Source organism: Capricornis sumatraensis, chromosome 10, assembly GCF_032405125.1.
Source record: "Capricornis sumatraensis isolate serow.1 chromosome 10, serow.2, whole genome shotgun sequence".
Lineage (NCBI taxonomy): Eukaryota > Metazoa > Chordata > Mammalia > Artiodactyla > Bovidae > Capricornis > Capricornis sumatraensis.
Window position 1 is genome coordinate 79781799 of NC_091078.1, and position 20155 is coordinate 79801953.

Here is a 20155-nt window from a genome sequence, read left to right on the forward strand (position 1 = left end):
GTACACCATGTTTCCCAAACAACCCTGTGTCCCTGAGCTAAGCGGCCTGTTCATTTCTGTGTCTTGCTGTTCTTCTTATAAAAATATTAACTGCTTTGTTAGTATCACTCATACTCTTTCTCTCACATACACATTCTGTCATGCTCTCTCTCTCACTGGTTGTCTTTCTTAGTGTCTCTCATGCTCCCACATAGTTGCTCTATATTTCTCATCTCACATTTGCTCACATATTCACACTTCTCTCTTTTCCATCACTCCCCTTTTCACCCCAAGGAAGACTTTCAAGGCTTGTCTTCATCTAGCTCTGGGAAAGAAAGGAATAAGCCAAAAGAGCCAAGTTCCCATCCCTGGCCTCTGGTGCCTTCCAGTCTACCTCACCTGCATTTTCTCAGGTTATTTCCGCATTCAGCCTATAGGTCCTAAGTGAACCAGGTTGCATAACAGCTCTTCCTTCATCCTGGCTGCCCTCTGTTACCTGAGTTGCCGCTCTCTCTTTTTCTTTGTCACCTGGAACATCACAGCTTCCAAAAGGCCCCTCTTGCTACAATAGTCTGCACCACTGGTGGTGCCCTGGTCTTAGCTCCATGAGACTATGGAGGCAGGACTGCAGTTGACAGTTTACTAGTCTGACTCTCAAACTCCTCTTTGTTCTTTGAGTACAGTGATGACACATTACTCATCTCCATATCCCAAGGACTTAACTCTGTTGTGTCTGATATAAGGGAGATGACTGTTAAGTGTCTATTGAAATTAATTTATTCCAGTCTTTAAACTATTATTTATTAGGTGATTGCACTATGTCATGGATCACATTAGATCCTTATTAAAAAAAAACACACACACACAAAAAAAACTCCTGTTGTAGAGGAGCACGGAGGTGGCCTGCCCTGAGTGTTGTGCCTAGTGCATGGAGATGTGGGGTGGATTTACTACACTTGAGAACAGCTATTCTTCTTTCAGCACACCTAACAAGCCACCTATTCCCCCACCTTTCGAAAAGAGGACTTTTCTGAGGGTTCCATACTGGTTGAAGTGGTTGACTCACTTTTAGGTACAAGTTGTTTTATGAAGAATATCTGTTTTTATTTGTCAGATGCTAAGTAAACACAATGAGAGACTGATGTAAGAGATTCAAAGGAACTTATACTGTATGAGGCAATAGCAGTGTCACAGCTCATATCTGATACTGACTCCAGGGTACATATCTACTGAGTAGAACTGAATCACAGGGCCAGAGGCATCTTCCTGCCTCTAGTCCCCCACTCCTGCCAATGTGGGTGACTTTACGTATGTTCGTGGTATGTGGTGTGACTACTCTTTAGAATGATTATACGGTTTTAGATGGATTAAACAGAATAATTCACCATAACTTGATGATAGAGGAAAGCTTCACTGAGAATTTGTTGACATCTGAATTCATCCTTAAAGAATGTACAAGTTGGACAATGGCAGAGATGTACATGGGCCAGTGTGTGCTTTTCTAGAAAGCTTAGTTCTTGTACAGAAACTGAGTAAGCCTCAGCTGTTCCTGAGTTTCTCTCTTGGACCCTGTGGAGTCATTATTGCTCTTAAGTGTATTTTTCTTCCATTGTTCTGGCAAACTTCTCTCCATCCCACAGCTATTTGGAAACTACTGCTGTACCAAGCCTCAATACTAACAGCATTTAATAGCCATCATTAGAAAGCAAACTTCTGCTTACCAGTCAGCCTGCTGTGAATAGTAATGGGAGATTTCTTTTTTGGGAGTAGCCCCAATCTCTTAATTGGTTTGAAAAATATTGCTCATTTATTTTATTCTTAAAACATTACCTTTTTGCTGAACTTTAATAAGTTCATTTTTCTATCACATTCAAATTCAACATAGCTGCAGTCTGCTGAAAGGTTTCCTTCTTGTACATGCTGTCTGGGTAACCTGTCCACTTTCACCATTGCTTATGTCAGTAAATGAATGTATAAATATCCATAAAGTACCTTGCATGCCCAGTCGCTTCATGACTGACTCATTGTGACCCTATAGACTGTAGCCCGCCAGGCTCCTGTACAGGGGATTCTGCAGGCAAGAATAGTGGAGTGGGTTGCCGTGCCCTCCTCCAGGGGATCTTCCCAACCTAGGGATTGAACCTGGGTCTTCTGTGTTTCTAGTACCACAGGTGGATTTTTAACCACTGAGCCACCCCGGAGGTCCCATAAAGTACCTTATAGGCATGTAATAAGCATGTCATGTGTCTTATCTCATTTAGGCCTTTCAGTAACTTTATGGACTAGGTACTATTATTCCCATTTTATAGGTGAGAAAGCCATATTCAAGGTAGTGTATGTCCCTTGCCCAAGATTCTAGCTCTAGGAGCTGGCATGAATGAAGTATCCACAGGCCATCCAGAAGCTGACTTGGAGCCTCACCTCTGCTGCTCGTTAGCTGTGTAACATTGGGACAAATTGTGTGGGTTTTCTGAATGGCTTTATCTGGTATAGAGGGTTAATCCTCACTGTACTTACTATACACACTGCGAGTATCAAAATTAAAAATGAAAGTTCATGTAATGGCACTTTTAAAGCAGTTGAGTGCTGAACAAATGTGAGGTGTTCTTTTCTCATATGTTTTGTGTAGTTAATTCAGCATATTGGAATAAATGTAATTTAAAAATGGCGTGCAGCACACACATATATGCTTCGCAATTAGTGTGGCAGAATTTAATTGTCACTCCATTGTTGGAATTTTGATGCCTCCAGCTTGATGAATAGCCATGATCTGTGGGTGTTATCAATTAATCTAGGTAATGAATTCTCTTCATTATCTCATTCTTCATGTTAATTATACAGGATTTTCTTAAACCTATTTATCAAGTCAGGGCAAGTACAGTTTTTTTGGGGGGGCCCCACGTGACTTTGAATATGGAATATGTACAAACAGGTTAACATGATGAGTTTAAATTTACATTTCAGAAAAATTCTAGTCAGTAGCATGTAGTGTAAACTTGTATCTCTTTATTGGGAGGGTCTGTTTTTAATTAAAAAGGTCATTCATTATCTAAGATTATTAAGCTACATATGAATTTTAAGTATTAATATATACTTCTGGCTTATCAAAGAAATATTAAGGAGGCATAGAAAAATTTGAATTTTTACCTATTAAAACAAATAATGTCACTAGTTTTAAAAGGTACCATGACAGGTAAAAATTCAAGTATAAACTATAAAGGGAAAAGATACAAGTACATGAATTTTTTTATATATAAATTTATTTATTTTAATTAGAGGTTAATTACTTTACAATATTGTATTAGTTTTGCTGTACAAAACATGAATCCGTCACAGGTATACATGTGTTCCCCATCCTGAACCCCCCACCCTCCTCCCTCCCCGTACCATCCCTCTGGGTCGTCCCAGTGCACCAGCCCCAAGCATCCAGTATCACGCATCAAACCTGGACTGGTGATTCGTTTCATATGTGATATTATACATGTTTCAATGCCATTCTCCCAAATCATCCCACCCTCTCCCTCTCCCACAGAGTCCAAAAGACTGTTCGATACATGTGTGTCTCTTTTGCTATCTTGTATACAGGGTTATCGTCGTTACATCTTTCTAAATTCCATATATATGCATTAGTATACTGTATTGGTGTTTTTCTTTCTGGCTTACTTCACTCTGTATAATCAGCTCCAGTTTCATCCACCTCGTTAGAACTGATTCAAATGTATTCTTTTTAATGGCTGAGTAATACTCCATTGTGTATATGTACCACAGCTTTCTTATCCATTCATCTGCTGATGGACATCTAGGTTGCTTCCATGTCCTGGCTATTATAAACAGTGCTGCAATGAACATTGGGGTACACGTGTCTCTTTCAATTCTGGTTTCCTTCGTGAGTATGCCCAGCAGTGGGATTGCTGGGTCATAAGGCAGTTCTATTTCCAGTTTTTTGAGGGATCTCCACACTGTTCTCCATAGTGGCTGTGCTAGTTTGCGTTCCCACCAACTGTGTAAGAAGGTTCCCTTCTCTCCACACCGTCTCCAGCATTTATTGCTTGTAGACTTTTGGATCGCAGCCATTCTGACTGGCGTGAAATGGTACCTCATTGTGGTTTTGATTTGCATTTCTCTGATAATGAGTGATGTTGAGCATCTTTTCATGTGTTTGTTAGCCATCTGTATGTCTTCTTTGGAGAAATGTCTGTTTAGTTCTTTGGCCAATTTTTTTGATTGGGTCGTTTATTTTTCCTGGAATTGAGCTGCAGGAGTTGCTTGAAGTACATGAAATTTTAAATGACACTACTTATAATATAACATTACCAGACAGCAATATAAGACAAAGCAGAAGACAGTATATAAGAAATAAGTGGCTTATTCGTTTTGAATTCAGAGAAGTGATTGATAAGATAATTTGGGTTAATATGGTAATGTTATTTAGTGATATTTATTAATTAAGTTCTAAATTTTAACTTTCTTAACATCTTGGTCCTTTTATTGTGTTCTTTTTTTTTTTTAAGACAGGATTATTTTAATTATCTTTGTTAATTAGCTAGTTACTTGAGGGAATGCTGACTGTCAGCATTTTGATGAGCACCTTCCTATTTTGATTTCAGGTTGAAGCCATCCTAGTCAATATTTTTGGTGGAATTGTCAACTGTGCCATCATTGCCAATGGGATCACCAAAGCCTGCCGAGAGCTGGAACTCAAGGTGCCACTGGTGGTCCGGCTGGAAGGTAAGTTACCACAGATGTCCACAGTGCCAGGACATCCTTCTTCAGGATCAGGTGACCAGCATGTTCTGCATTCACAGACTTCCTGAGACAACATAAGGAAACACTGGGTTACATAAGGTGACACAAATGCAGTACACCAGTACCTCTCTGAACTTCTAATCTGGTTTGCAGCTCTCCAAGAAGAACGTATGTTATAAGTCTCCAAATTTTCCAAACATATTCCAGAGTGGAACCCTTTTATTATGAATCATATCATGAGTTGGTGTTCTGGGGAAAACACTCTGAGAAATGCTGCTCCAAGAATTTTTCATCATGAGACAGCAGAGGTTCTCAAACTTTTTCATCTAATACTTAATTGATTAATAAATTAATTTGGTAATGAAAATAACTACTTGGAAATTTTTAAGTACTTATTTTTAAGTAATAATTTAATTTTTATATTATATATTTTATATAACTATATATACTATAGTTATAAAGAATAACTATGTCTTTTAAATTTTAGTAATAGCAGTATCGCTTTATGGTTTTACAAATCCCTTTAATATCTAGCTTAATAATTGCTTCTGTATCAGAACTTTTGTAATATGTTATTTTGATAAAAGTATATGAATAAAATCTGGCCTCATAGAGTCATATATCTGGAAAAGTGAGCAGTTCTTAATATCATTTTGTATAATTCTGAACATTAATCCTTGTTACTACACTAAAACCTATAAGTAATAGTTTCTTTATTAAAGATTAGTTTTAATGAAGAATCTGAAACTATTTCAATGCACTTTTTATCCTCTGTTATATTAAAATCCATTGGTCTGTCTTAGACAGTAAGTAGATTTTACACATGTGTGACTTATTGATCATTTGGAAAATTTTGGATTGTGCAGATCTTCCAAAGGTTAGCACATTTCAACATACAGTATCAAAAAATTCACATCTGTTAATATCACACCATTATCAGTGAAGCTTCTTAGTATTGAGAAGTTGTCAAAGCGGTGGATGCAAATTTTCCAGAATTCTAATTTTCATTTGAAAATACAAATTTTTCTCAGTATCCATAGAATGGTAAACTGTTTTCCTTGCAGTAACAGTCTTAATTCATCCATTTTGGGGACAGTGTCTACCAGATATATAAGACTGAACGAGTGTATTATGTTCTTTGTTATTCCAAGAAAAAATAATATTCCATGGAAGAGTGGGGTTTTAGCTTGCTACTGAAACAATTATAACATGCTTTTCATCGTAGTTCTGTATACAGCTGAGTGCTTTTTGTATACTGCCCATTTGATCACACAGAGTATTAGAAAGATGTGTATTCAAGGGTTGAAACTTATTTTTTTTTCATTAAGGACATTCTTACTTGAAAGTGGAAAGTTTTCTTTGTGAATGTGAGGTGGTGAAAAATAAAATGAATACTAGTACACATCAGAGCTGCTTGATCCTTACTAACATGCCAGCAGTTTTATGTACAGTTACTTTTGCTTCATCAGGGCAGATGCCAACAGAGAAGTATTATTATTATTACTACTACTTTAAAAATAGTTCTTACATCACGGACCTTGCCCAGGGTTCTGTAAGCTACACTTTGAGGAACACTATAGTGGAGAAGCAGAAACAAATCAGTTTGATGTGAAAACTATGCAAAAGTCCCATCCACATCGTCAGCAAATTCACATTACAATGATCAAGCAGACTCCAGTAGTATCATTTTGGGGACAGTTTAATTTGTCCATTCACCATTCTGGTACTATAGTTCCTTAGAGACCTTCTTCTCAAGATAAAGTCCAGGGATATTTTGACACTGACTGTGTAGCACTGTTTTCTTTTGAAGTCTAACCTCCAGAACAGCTGCAGTCCATTTTTCTCTGCTTGCTTCTTTCTTTGTGTCTCTTTCTTCTCTTACCTTCTACCTCCTTGAGATTCTCTAGCTCACAGACTTAGATATACACCATATGGACTTGACAGAAATAATGATCACAAAGGAAAAATGAAAATAGCAGGGGCTCCAGTTGGCAAAGTTTAATATGGACATTAAAACATATAATTGAATTAAAAGTTCTTACAAATGTAAATGTGACATGGTTGGTCCCAATAAAAATAATTTCAGTGAAAGGATAATGATTGAAGTGATTGGCAAGGCTGCAGTGAAAATTCATCAGGTAATTAGTGTGTTCATCAGTGTATTTATAACTCTGATTAAAATGTTGGTCTCAAACTGTTTTCAGGGTCAAAATGATCAGTGAGCCTCAGATTCTAAAAGTCAGCTCTTCATGTATTCTTAAAGGGGAGCAGGTCTCCATGAGCAATTCAGGGTTTGAAATGTCTTAAGTCTGTTAGACCATCGGATTTGTATTTTTTTCTTTTTTAGATTTGTATCTTTTAAATTAAAACATTACCAAGGTATATGCTTGTGGTTTTTAAATTAATTAAGTAATATTATAAGTACTGTGTGTAAGCCATTGAGCTTTAGACATTAAGGAGTGTGCTTAGACCTATAAGAAATTATGTCAGTTACTAGATAACTGGGGAAATAAAATAAAAAGTAAAATTAACAGTGCAAGCTAATATATATATATATATAACATAAACCATTGTTTGCCCTAAGAAAATCTGCTTCTATATTAATAGCAGTAGCTTTTGGGGCATCTCACAAAATCACCAGCCTGGCTTTTGGAAATGTTCATACCTAATGGCAATCCACTCCAGTATTCTTGCCTGGAAAATCCCGTGGACAGAGGATCCTGGAGGGTGGGCTACAGTACATGGGGTCACAAAGAGTTGGACATGACTGAGTGAATAACAGTTAAGGATGTCCACCATCTCATGGGGAACTGAAGATAAGCTTGAAGAGGATACTGGGCCCCAAATATATGTAGCCTACAAATGTGGAGGGTGACATTTTCTGCCAGTCCCTTCATTTCATCGTCATAGTTTGCTGTCTTGGCTCTGATCATAGATAACAAAATACAGAAATTTGGTGATCGTATTATCCATAAAGACAACCAGATACAAACCAGGCTCTGTGCTCTTTATGCTAAGGGACTAAAGCGTGTGTTCTTTAAGTTAAGCCTGTTGTAGCTCAGCCCACGTTCATTATCATACCTTGTATTTTGTTTTCTGAAGTGTAGTTGATTTAGAATGTTGTGTTAATTTTTACTATATATATGTACTTTTTCATATTCTTTTCCTTATGGTTTATCATAGAATATTGAATATGGCATATCCTTTTTTAAAAAAAACTTACTCAATATTGACTACTGTAATTATAGTACATTTACAGATATAAATTAGCAGTGATATGTTATGAAAGGAAGATTTTCAAGCTGAACGTAGAAATAACTAAGCTTTGAGTCTTTGAAAAGAAGGAAGAAGGAGGAAATTTGTAAAGGACCAGAAGCAAGTTGTCAGATCTGTTACATATTTGGGAGTTGGTACTTGGATCATAACAGTAGCAGAAACTGAAAGCCAGAACCCGAGTAGATCAGTAGGCTTTCCTGGAGAAAGCAGTGTATTTGTAGCAGCATATTATGGATGAAAAGAACTGAGTGGGACAATTAAGTTAGTAGCCAGAATTTACAGTATTAGGTAGAATCTAAAACCCGAGCAAATTTGCCAGATAGAGATAAAATTGAATAGGAACAAGAACAGAACTAGAAAAAGAGATGAGAGAAAGTGGGGCTCTAAGGTTTAAATCTATGACTAGAAGAACAATGGCACGGTTAACGAACTTGGGAAAGTCAAAAGTAGAAACTAGATAGACTGGGAAAGGATGACATTAAGGTGTAGCCATCCTTTATTTGCCCAGACTACCGCACAGTTACACTCATCTCACATGCCAGCAAAGTAATGTTTAAAATTATCCAAGTCAGGCTTTAACAGTGTGTGAACCATGAACTTCCACATGTTCAACCTGGATTTAGAAAAGGCAGAGGAACCAGAGATCAAATTGCCATAATCTGTTGGATTGTAGAAAAAGCAAGAGAATTAAAAAAAAAAAAAATCTGCTTCATTGACTATGCTAAAGTCTTTGTGCGGATCACAACAAACTGGAAAATTCCTAAAGAGATGGGAATACCAGACCACCTGACCTGCCTCTTGAGAACCCTATATGCAGGTCAGGAAGCAACAGTTAGAACTGGACGTGGAACAACAGACTGGTTCCAAATAGGAAAAGGAGTACGTCAAGGCTGTATATTGTCACCCTGCTTCTTTAACTTCTATGCAGAGTACATCATGAGAAACGCTGGACTGGAAGAAACACAAGCTGGAATCAAGATTGCCAGGAGAAATATCAATAACCTCAGATATGCAGATGACCCCACCCTTATGGCAGAAAATGAAGAGGAACTAAAAAGCCTCTTGATGAAAGTGAAGAGGAGAGTGAAAAAGTTGGCTTAAAGCTCAACATTCAGAAAATGAAGATCATGGCATCTGGTCCCATCATTTCATGGGAAATAGATGGGGAAACAGTGGAAACAGTGTCAAACTTTATTTTGGGGGGCTCCAAAATCACTGCAGATGGTGATTGCAGCCATGACATTAAAAGACTCTTACTCCTTGGAAGAAAAGTTATGACCAACCTAGATGGCATATTCAAAAGCAGAGATATTACTTTGCCGACTAAGGTCCGTCTAGTCAAGGCTATGGTTTTTCCAGTAGTCATGTATGGATGTGAGAGTTGGACTGTGAAGAAGGCTGAGCGCCGAAGAATTGATGCTTTTGAACTGTGGTGTTGGAGAAGACTCTTGAGAGTCCCTTGGACTGCAAGGAGATCCAACCAGTCCATTCTGAAGGAGATCAGCCCTGGGATTTCTTTGGAAGGAATGATGCTAAAGCTGAAACTCCAGTACTTTGGCCACCTCTTGCAAAGAGTTGACTCACTGGAAAAGACTCTGATGCTGGGAGGGATTGTGGGCAGGAGGAGAAGGGGACAACAGAGGATGAGATGGCTGGATGGCATCACGGACTCGATGGACGTGAGTCTGAGTGAACTCCGGGAGTTGGTGATGAACGGGGAGGCCTGGCGTGCTGCGATTTATGGGGTCACAAAGAGTCGGACACGACTGAGCGACTGAACTGAATGTCAAAGAATTGGTGCTTGGAGAAGAATCTTGAGAGTCCCTTAGGCAGCAAGGAGATCCAACCAGTCCATTCTAAAGGAAATCAGTCCTGAATATTCATTGGAAGGACTGATACTGAAGCTGAAACTCCAATACTTTGGCCACCTGATGCAAAGAACTGACTCATCTGAGATGACCCTGATGCTGGAAATGATTGAAGGTGGGAGGAGAAAGGCATGACAGAGGATGAGCTGGTCGGATGGCATCACTGACTCAATGGACATTAGTTTGAGTAAACTGCGAGTTGGTGATGGACAGGGAGGCCTGGCAAGCTGCAGTCAATGGGGTCACAAAGAGTTGGACACGACTGAGCGACTGAACTGAACTGAACATCCTTTATTTGAGATGAAGCTGTAATATCAGTTGGAATCTGTGTGGCAGCAGAGATGTGGTAGTACAGGGGAAGATCCAAAGAGAGGTATGATGGACAAGTAGACAAGTCACCTCCATTTTGAAGGGCCCTGTAAACCATACTCAGGACTCAGGTCATTGGGAATTATTCCCCAATAGCACAGCTCAGTTAAAATGAGAAACCAATCAAAACCCCAAATCCCTTGTCACAGAAAGTCTTGTTCTCAGTACTTTTAGTGGGGAAGAATTTGCTAACCACAGGGCCCTCTCAGGAATTTCTCTTAGACTCAATATAAATGTTTTCATTTGCTTTCTTATTGGTTAGAACATAAATTCTGTACCTCTCACAAATCTCTCTGCATTCAGTTATATATTACCTAACCTTAGAGTATCATTTAGATCCTTCTGTATTTCTAAACATAGCAAACTTTTCTTTTCTCTGGTGACAGAGAAAGGCAAAGTGGTACAAAGAAGCAGGAACATTTTGAACAAGTCTAGTGATAGTTTTTGTTTAACTTGACACCATAATTTGTTTTAGCTGAGATAAACTTCAAAAATAACGTTTTTTGTGTTAGTCCTAAAATTGGTTCGCATTCTCTGAACACCACCATTGTCTCCCTAGTTAGTAACAGTGAGATGAGAAATGGGTGTCCACCATCCCAGCATCTTATGAAAAGCCAAGCAATGACACATGAAAGTGAAGTGTGATAGAAAAACCTTACCAGAATCTGAATTACAATAGTAAAAAAATATTGCTAATATTTATTGGCTGCTTTCTAAGATACTTTGACACATAGCTGTAGAGTCTGAACAAATGTGAGGTTTTTAATGATCCAGATAAGAGATATTTTGAAAGCCTGATCATGTGATTCATTACTAGGCTAGTATCTATTTCCTATAAACAGAGAAGGTGGCCTCTCTTGGCTGTTATGTGACTATTCAGAAGAGCCGAGTTCCTTGCCGTAATTCTCACCAGTTTGTGGGTCCACGTTTTAAAGACTGTTGCCATATATGGTGTATTAGAAATATCCAGATGTGAAAAGTTTTATTCAATCAAATCAGGCTGTATTTAGTGGGATTTTGTGGACAGATCTTTGTTCTCAGCTGTATAATAATTACAGGCTATTTTACCAGTGGATAAGGAAAGGATTACTCTCTGAAAATTTGGTGACTTTATAATTACATGTATTTACCTGCCTTATCAGAATAGACTTTATCAACTGAGATATAGGATTATTTTTATTTAAAAGACTCTTTGGTAAATTGAACAAGCACACTTTTGCAGGGAGTTTAGCTTTTATAGAACTTTGTTCTTGACATGAATAAAGAACAAATGAAATGAGTTTTATTTTTTCCTTCCTTTTTGAAATGTGTACAGACTTGGCACAGAAATTACCTAGATGGTTAGTTTAGCCCAACCTGTGATCCGACTGAGAAATGTACAGACATTTATTGACAACTTGGTGTGTTTAGTTAGCATGCAGACGTGTTTTAGCCAAGGCTCTGTATTCCACATGGGAAGTTTTATGGTGCTGGATCAGAATCTGCTAAAACCTTCAGGAGTTTTCTTTTTCAGAATTGATTTTTCTTTCTTACTATCCCACTTCAGTCTGCAGCCAACTTCTGTGTCTCAGATATGCCTGAAGAAGAATTTACTTTTCTCGCAGGTGTTCATTATAATTCAAAGTTAAGTTCATAAGGAAGTGGTAATGAGTCTAGACAATCTATAGATTGGAATCTGTTTCTCATAGCCAAATCTCAATTTAATTTTTTCACTCAGTACCAAAATTTTGTTTCAGCAACATAAACATCTTAACTTTTCTTTTGCCAAATGTCTTTAGAAACAAGAATCCCTTGTGGTGTCCCTCCTTATCCTTCCAATCTCACTAATGTTCCATAAACTTTCTAAAGTTATTGAGAATGTAAACATCCCTGAGTCAGAAACTTTGTCTTGTTTCTCTTATTAACACTTTCTTGATAAGCCTTCCTGAAATACTGACAGATTGGACCCACATCAGATGTATGCACATCAAGTGTCCTTCTTAGCACGGACACACAGAAATTGCTGCGCTGTGCTTTGGTCTGCCTAAGGGGAAAAGAAACCCTGAGCACTGAAGCATTAAGAGACAGCCACCGAGCCTTCAGCTGTGTCCATCTGCTTGGCAGCCGTCCATTCATCGAGGCTTCAGTTATGCTAGAATATGAGACCTGGAGAGGAGAGTGTGATTGTCTTTGTGACTCCCATCAGAAAGTCAGCTATGGCAGATTGACTGTGAGCGACTAGCTTGGGAAAGTTTTCATTCAGAAGGTTTGTGCTCTAGGCTTGCTGCTTATACTCTGAGACTGCAGAGACTAAGGGATGCCCCGCTGAGTGGCAGCACCATCCTGGGCAGAGTAAGCGCAGACGCCCAGCAGGACTGGCGTCTGGCTCTGTTTGATAGCACCGCTGGCCTCTGCCTTCTTGCATTTTCCTTTCTCAGTTCCTGCTCCCTGCAAGATGAGATGGGCCTGGTCCTCACCTGCACCCCAGCCTCCCCGAGTATATCTTCCCTTCTCGCTGCGTTTCAGTTCTCACGTGGCTGTCATTGGGAGCACGGCTCCTGGATGAGGGTTCTGATGTTTTCTGTCAGGACATGTCTCTCTTCCTCTCTGTTTGATTCTCATTTTTCTTCTGTCCCTACTCTTCCAGTTTCCATTTTCTGCACACCCCATTCCTCACCTGACTTTCTGCCTCACTCTCTTTGTCTCCTCCCTCCTTCAGTGTCACCAGTGGGTGCTTCTTTACTGGAACCATTTTCACTTCATGTTGACATCTGCCTCCTCTCCTCCTTTTTATCACTAGCATCTTCTTCCTGTGTCTCTTCCATCGTGTTTAATTCATCATCACCAGGTTAAACAAAATGAGCCATTGGAGAAAATCTTGTTCTGTCAACAAGACTTAAATCCTCTCATTGTCTCAATCGATAAACACTTCTAAATGCTTAAACTTTGCCACTCTTAAACCTTAGACCAAGTCTCACAGGACCTACCTAAAGTATTAAGCTAGTTAAAAGCTTTTTGTGATTTAATATTTAAGTTTCCAGACAAAGAGTCTACTGTATTTGGCAATTTGCACTCTCATTTTATCCCTTGGTAGTTTGTGTGACTAACTTGCACAAGTGAAAGCCTTCTGCACTTCAAGGGAGCAGTCAGTATAATTACAGGACTAGGGCTCCTTCAAGGAAGATGGCCTCTGTTTTATGCAGCATTTTTTTTTTTTTCAGTTTTATGGATGTTACAACTTTAAATTCTCTGACCACCTCAGTAAATCAGATGTTTAATGTAAGGTTTTAATGGCATTGTACTTGGAAACCCCCGTACTCTGACCTTCTCACTCCCTCTTTTTCTTTCTTGGTGCCTCTACCCCCTCAGCCTCTCACTAGGGCCAGCCAGCTTCCTCAATTCTGTAGAAGTCCAGATCCCACAGATTGTCAATTGTTTAAGCTTCTGTGATAACCATCCCTCCTGTTGTCCACAGCCCATCCAGCCAGACAGTGTTATTGGGATCTTTGAGGGGACCAAACAGGTTTTTCCCTGTCTGGGTTCTGATACCGTGAGAAATAAGAAAAAGGACAAAGGAAAAATATCACCTTCATTCCTGGTAGAGAAGTTGAAGTAGGTAACTTACTGTGTACTAAAAGTGAGCTGTTACTCTGCCTAACTCCCATATTAGGCAGCTGTCCACAGCCAGTCATGGGTACCGCTGGACTTGGGTGGGCCTCCCTCCCCTACCCCAGGGCAGAATGCTGAGGGGCAGAGATTGACCTGGGCTGACTGTGAGCATCACGGCAGAAGGAAGGCCAGAGGATTGGGCTGGGCCATCCCTGCCAACTTTCTCCTTTCATACATTTGGTCAGATACAGCCCTCCACTGCCACTGTGGAGTCAGTCAGAGAAGAGAAGGGGCATATTATGTCAATGACTGCCCCCTGCATGGAGGGAAAATGTCCCTGTCAGGTACATCACAGGTCATTTGTCTGCCTTAGGAGTGGACTGCCTTTTGGTCAAGTGCCCACCCCAGTCTAAGCAATGGACATCTCTTCAAAAACAAGTTGATTTTCTGAGCAGAAGCTTGGGGTGGGGCACTTTAATAAGGAGCAATGAGGACTATCATATCCTGAGTCCTGCTTATGACCTCACAGTACTGCCATCTGCTCCCTGAGTATTTTCCCTGTGACCAGTCAGTTCCTTATGTAACATTTGAAAGTCGTATTCTGTCAGCCATCATAGAGGAAGAAAGAGAAAACACATAGGTATGAGGGAAAAGACAGCAGATTCAGTCTGTGCTGTTTTACAGGTGACAGGCATGCTCTGTTGATAAGCCTCTCCCAGAGTGCACCACCTTGAGTATATCCAGAGACAGAGCTGCCCAAGCCGAGAGACTTTCTCATGGAATGTTTTAGGATAGGAATGACAAATAGCTTTCATGTCATGCCACCTTCTATATATTTATTGGCAGTAGCTGCCAGGAGTGCTATGCCAAGGAAGATTCCAAGGCTGTAGCCCTGGTCAGCAGGAAAGAGTTCTGTGATCATTATTGATGTGGGTAAGGAGAGCGAGGGCACTTGAGCCAAGTACTGACCATTGTCTATTCAAAGAGATCATAGGTGGGATCTTCATCCCTAGAAATATCACAACCCATGCACCAGAAGTAGGAAGCAGCAGCTTAAAGCTGGAGAAGCACCAGAGGAGACTGGGCCACAGGGCCAAAAATTTGGGTGGTATACCACAAGATCTGCAGACTTTTTCTGTAAACAACAGAATTTTTTTTAGGCTTTGTGAGCCATGTTATTTCCTGTAGCAATGACTCAGCTTTGCCATCATGGTGCCGAAGCAGCACAGACAATACAGAAAGGAATGGGCATGGTTATGCCACAGTAAATCTTATTTTACAGAAGCAAACGGTGGGACATAGTTTGTTGCTTCATGTAGAGAAGAGACTAGCATCAAGACCTAGAACTCTGGAAACTCACCATGGTACCTATGTCTAAATCTCTTTTTGTCCTCAGCTTTGGAAGATTTCATTGAGATCCAACAAAGCATTTGACAGGCAATATTAAGCTCTCCAAATCTAACTTCTTTTCAGCAAAACGTTAACAATGATGTCTACTCAGAGATTTCTCCCAGGTATGTTCAGAGTATGTGCAGTGATGCAGTCATGTCACGTCACTTCTTAGGCAGCAGTGGGGTTCCAAAGATAGCATATCAGACAGAAGTCTCACACCACCGAAATTATGTATGAAAACTCCTGCGATCACTGTAAGTTAGAATATATCAATACAGGGATTGAAAGCCATGAGGTGTGCTGAAGGAAGGCATGAAAGGGAAGTCCACATGCAGGTAGATGTTCAGGTGAAGGAACATTCCTTCTTTCTTAGAACATTCTTACCTGAGCAGGTGCAGACTGTAATGTATCCTACTTGCCAGAGGGCTTCTCCTATTCTAGTTTAACATAAAGACTCCCGAGCCTTTGGTTTACATTAATATCTGTGTTACTTGTCTGAGAGTTCATACAGATGAGAGGAAGAGCATAGGCATCTGTCACAAGCCCTCAACCATTATGTTAGATCTGATCCTAAACCTGCTTGTGTGATCATAAACACATACACACCATTCAAGGAAACGTAAAGAATCTGGCAGTCAGCTTCCTGCCACCTCTGGCTGTCATCATAGGAATTCTACTCATGTTCACAGCCTGGGCATTTGTTTTTTTTTCTTGCCAAGTGAGAAGAAATCATTGAAGCCAGTAGGTATGTATGATACAGCCCCACAGGCTATCTTATGTCATCTTCAATTTTTATAAAACATAAGGGATACACAGTATTCAGTAAGATACTCATCCAGCTACAGTGACTTTCCCAGGTTGCTCAGCTAGTCAATACCAAAACGAAGTTTAAATCTCAGCTTCCTCATCTGTGAAACAGGAGTAAAAATATATCAGCCTCACAGGGATATTCTAAGGAACAGATGAATTCTAAAATAACCTAGAATGATCCCTGTCTCCGTGATTGTCAGCTCTCATTTTTATCTGAGGTTTTATGCACAACTCGAGTGATTCCATATGGATGGACTCCTGCAAGGTGCTAGCTGTAAGATGCCCATCATCTTAAACGAATGAGGGGCCACAGATGCAGCAGGAGCCTTGCTTCTGATCCTCAATGAGTTATTCCATTTCCAACAATACAATCACAGGACACAAGAGATGTGATAAGCTTTCTAAATTTACGTGTCACCAAGAAAATGGACCTCCTCTATCTGATTGTCACTCGGAAGAATAATGAAGGAGGATCAAGGGCACAGGGACAGTGAACATTTGAGGAGGAAGCTGCTGCTTTATAGAATTTGGTTTGTTTCCACTGACCTCTCCTATCCTGGGGAAAATGAAAAAAAGACTCAATTACTCAAAACAGGGCTCGAGTATTTTAGGATTTATGAGCCATGCTGTTTCTGTCACAAGTCCTCAGCTCCGCCACTGGAGCACAAAAGCAGCCATCGATGATCTGTAAATGAATCACTTTGGCTGTGTTCCACTGAAACTTTATTTATGGGCACTGAAATTTGAATTTCATGTAATTTTCATGTATCACAAAATATTATTCTGATTTTTTCCCAACTGTCTAAAAAATGTAAAAACTATTAAGCTCACAGGTGGTACAAAAAGAGGAAGCAGCCTGAGTTTGTCCCCCAGGCCATTGCACCAGCCTGAGACACAGACCTGTCATCGTTTGCTGGTTGTTCGGGTACTTCATCTCACGTCTCTGGACCTCAGTTTCCTCTAGTGAGAACAAGGGACTGATCCCAAAGGAGCCCTGAGAGTCCTTCTGGCACTAAATGGCCAAGACTGCAGGGTTGTCGTGCGGTTTTATAGTCAGACAAACCTAGGTTCTAGCCTGGGGTTTGCTGAGGGACGTTGGGCAAGTTCCTAAGCCCCCTAGTGCCTCAGTTGCCTTGTTTGTAGAGTGGGGATAGCAGTGTCAGCTTTAGGGTTGCTGTGAAGATTCAACCAGTAGTATACTTGTGAACCCCTCTACTGACGTGTCCAACGAACATTTATTATACCTAATATATAGTAAGTGCTAACTATTGTATTAAAAATAACTTGCATTAATTGTAATAACTTATTTTTTTAGAAAAAGCTGAATTCCTATTAAAATAATACTTTTTAAAACTAGAGAGAAGTTTTCTTCACAGCCCTATGATAAAAAGCTGGCCTAAGTGGTGGGGAGGGGCTGCACCTTTTGAACAAAGCCCTGTAATTAGAGTCCACTACTGTTATCTTCTCTCCCACGTAATGAAAACAAGGAACAAATTTTGATAAATTAACTTTGCATCTCTGTATACAGCTCTCTCACTCCACCCAGTGGCAGGAAGTAAGTGGTAAATCATGTGGAAGAGATGGGAAATTTTTTTTTAATTTTAATAATTATTATTGTTCTTTTTATAATATCCTCTACCAATAGAGCAAGATTTCATTTTAAACTCACTCCCTTGTGACTCCCTATTGCTATTTTTAAAGCCTGCAGTGGTAGGTAACCATTTAGCTGAGTGGCTTTCAACAGGCAAATATTAAGAAGTGCCTGAACTTCAACTAGCACAAGTTGATCAGTATCTATACAGGTGGTTATTTAAAGTGTTGTCCTGCAGCCTCATTAAAAAGAAACCCAACCTTTAATAAATATTAGAAAATGTCAGCAGCACAATTTAAATGTGGGAAAGAGATCAATTTCATTTGTAATTGTGTGCAAATAAACAGTCTGTTTGGAACTCTTGATTCCGTGTCACAGTTTAGCAGCCATGATGGTTTCTATTGAGAAATAAGGACGGGAAGGGAATGTGGAGTAGGTGTCAGCCACTTCGTGAATCAAGAAGAAACTAAGCTGAAGTACTCACATGATGTCATTAACAAAAAGAATCTGCAGACTAGCAAGCATTTGTTGAAGGCTCCCTCCATTCCCCTCATCATTTCCAATGACCTCGTTTCAGTGATGGCTGTTCTTTCTCACCATCTTCTTTGCATCTCCACTTGCCCTTCCAGCTGCTCTCAGAACCAGAATGAGGAAGTGATTTGTAATTCCTCTCCAAGCCTTGGGCTGCAGGGCCTGCCCTGGCTTTGCTTCTCCCTGGCCTGTCCCTAGCCCTGCCAGCCAAGGAGAAATAGACCAGGGTGCTGAAAGGGAGATGCTGGCAGGGTCAGGGTAGGGCTGCTGTGGAAGAAACTTGGCATCCTCACTTCGTTCCCCCTCATTCTCTCTGTTTGACTCTTCATCTCTCTTTGTCCTTCATTCTCTTAGTCATCTCAATCTCTAGTCTCCTCTTTCATCCATTCTGTCTCTCATTCTCCTTTTTTTGTTTGTTTATTTGTTTTTTGGTCTCTTTCCTCTTCTCCCTCTCTGTTTATCTGGTCTCTCTGTCTCTTTCTTTTTGACTCTCCTGCCCCTGGCTCTGCCACACCCTCCATCTCATCTGTTGTGTGTGTGTTTCTCTCTTTCTTACTCTGTTTCTGACACCACCACCCCCCAACCTTGTGTGACAGATTTTCATTTGACCAAGGCTCCTCTGTATATTTCCCCTTTTTCCTCATAGTCCTATGCCTCAGCTTTCTATTCCACTGCGAGATTCTCTTCTAAAACTGCTTGGCTCTGAGCTTGCCTAGTATGTGCTTCATAATTAAGACTGCAATTGAAGTGTAACTGCAAGTATAATTAAATTCACTTTAGTGGATCCTGGAATTATGAAGAAATTAGGCCTTTTAATAGGGCCCTGCAGGAGCGGCTGGAAGGAGAGAAGGACCCTGTGTTAGTTTGGAGCTGCCCTATCCACTCTGTTACCCTGGCCACCACCTCTGGTTGTTAACCTTGAGCAGAGTGACCTCATATGCCTGGACAGCTAGAAGTGGCAGCAGCTTGGAGCCTCCCTCAAGGACACTCAACACAGCCAGCTGCTATGTGGCCCTTCTTAGAAAGAGGGGCCAGTGAAAGCATTGAGGACTCAGAAAGCTCAGAAGCAGCCCTCTTCATTTTCCCTGAGGCCATTTGGGTTTTTTATTTCAACCTCATTAAAAGAATTATTTTGAGGTGTTGGGCCAGCAAGGCGCTCAGAAGAGGAGTCACCCACACTTGCTGCTTGAAGTTCACTTTGTATGGTTGAGCCTGTCCATGGTTATTCAGTCCGTGCACAGACACATCCTTTGTGGGGGACACTGTGCCTGGAGGTACCCGGTGAGCAAACCTGAGCAATGGCAGCCCTTCCAAAGCGTATGTTTAGTGGGGACAAGAGCAATGTCAGTAAGCAGTCCTGATAGTGCTGGGATTTTAGATGTACAAAGTATTTGGGAAGTTTATTTTCCAATCCACTACTCTAGGATGGGGGTTAAGATGTGGTGACAAGAAAGCATCCCCAAAGAAATGTCATTTAAAAAGATAGTTCACAGACATGTGGCGTTCTCCAAGCAGAGAGGGCAGCAGAGCTCAGGGTAGAGGGCATAGCAGGCTTGTCTGCAGGTTCACGGGTTTCTCTGTCAGTGATTTTCCCTCTTGGGTATATCTGGTGCTAAGTTGGATGCTGCAAAGGGTATTAATTCAGGAACTGGCCAGTTGGTTATAAGGAAGAACAACCCATTTATCAGGAGGTATAATGCATATCAGGAGTATGCAGTATTCATGCATACTCACGGAAAGGAAGGTGAACCAACAGTTCTCTCAGTGGATGGGGGCCATAATAAAGCTGGCCCACAGGAAGAGCAGGGTCTGAGTTGGAGGCAGACCTCAGGAATATCATTTCAGCCCTTGGTCTCTTCACTTGACTCTCCACCTTCTGCGTATTTGCACTGTCTTTCTCTCATCTGCCTACCTATGACTAGAAGTCCTTTTCATGCTACTACTTTCTCTTTCATGGAAACCACCCATTGAGATTCTCTACAGAGCAAATCTAATTGGACTAATG

At 40.4% G+C, this 20155-nt stretch overlaps 1 protein-coding gene across 1 annotated transcript in view; it reads left to right on the forward strand.

Moving 5' to 3' along the window:
• SUCLG2 (succinate-CoA ligase GDP-forming subunit beta) overlaps positions 1 to 20155 on the forward strand; it is a 293276-nt gene that overhangs the window by 264676 nt on the left and 8445 nt on the right. The window contains exon 10 of the mRNA XM_068981830.1: positions 4587 to 4707. Coding sequence (XP_068837931.1) covers positions 4587 to 4707 — 121 coding nt within the window. The remainder of the gene's footprint in view (positions 1 to 4586; positions 4708 to 20155) is intronic.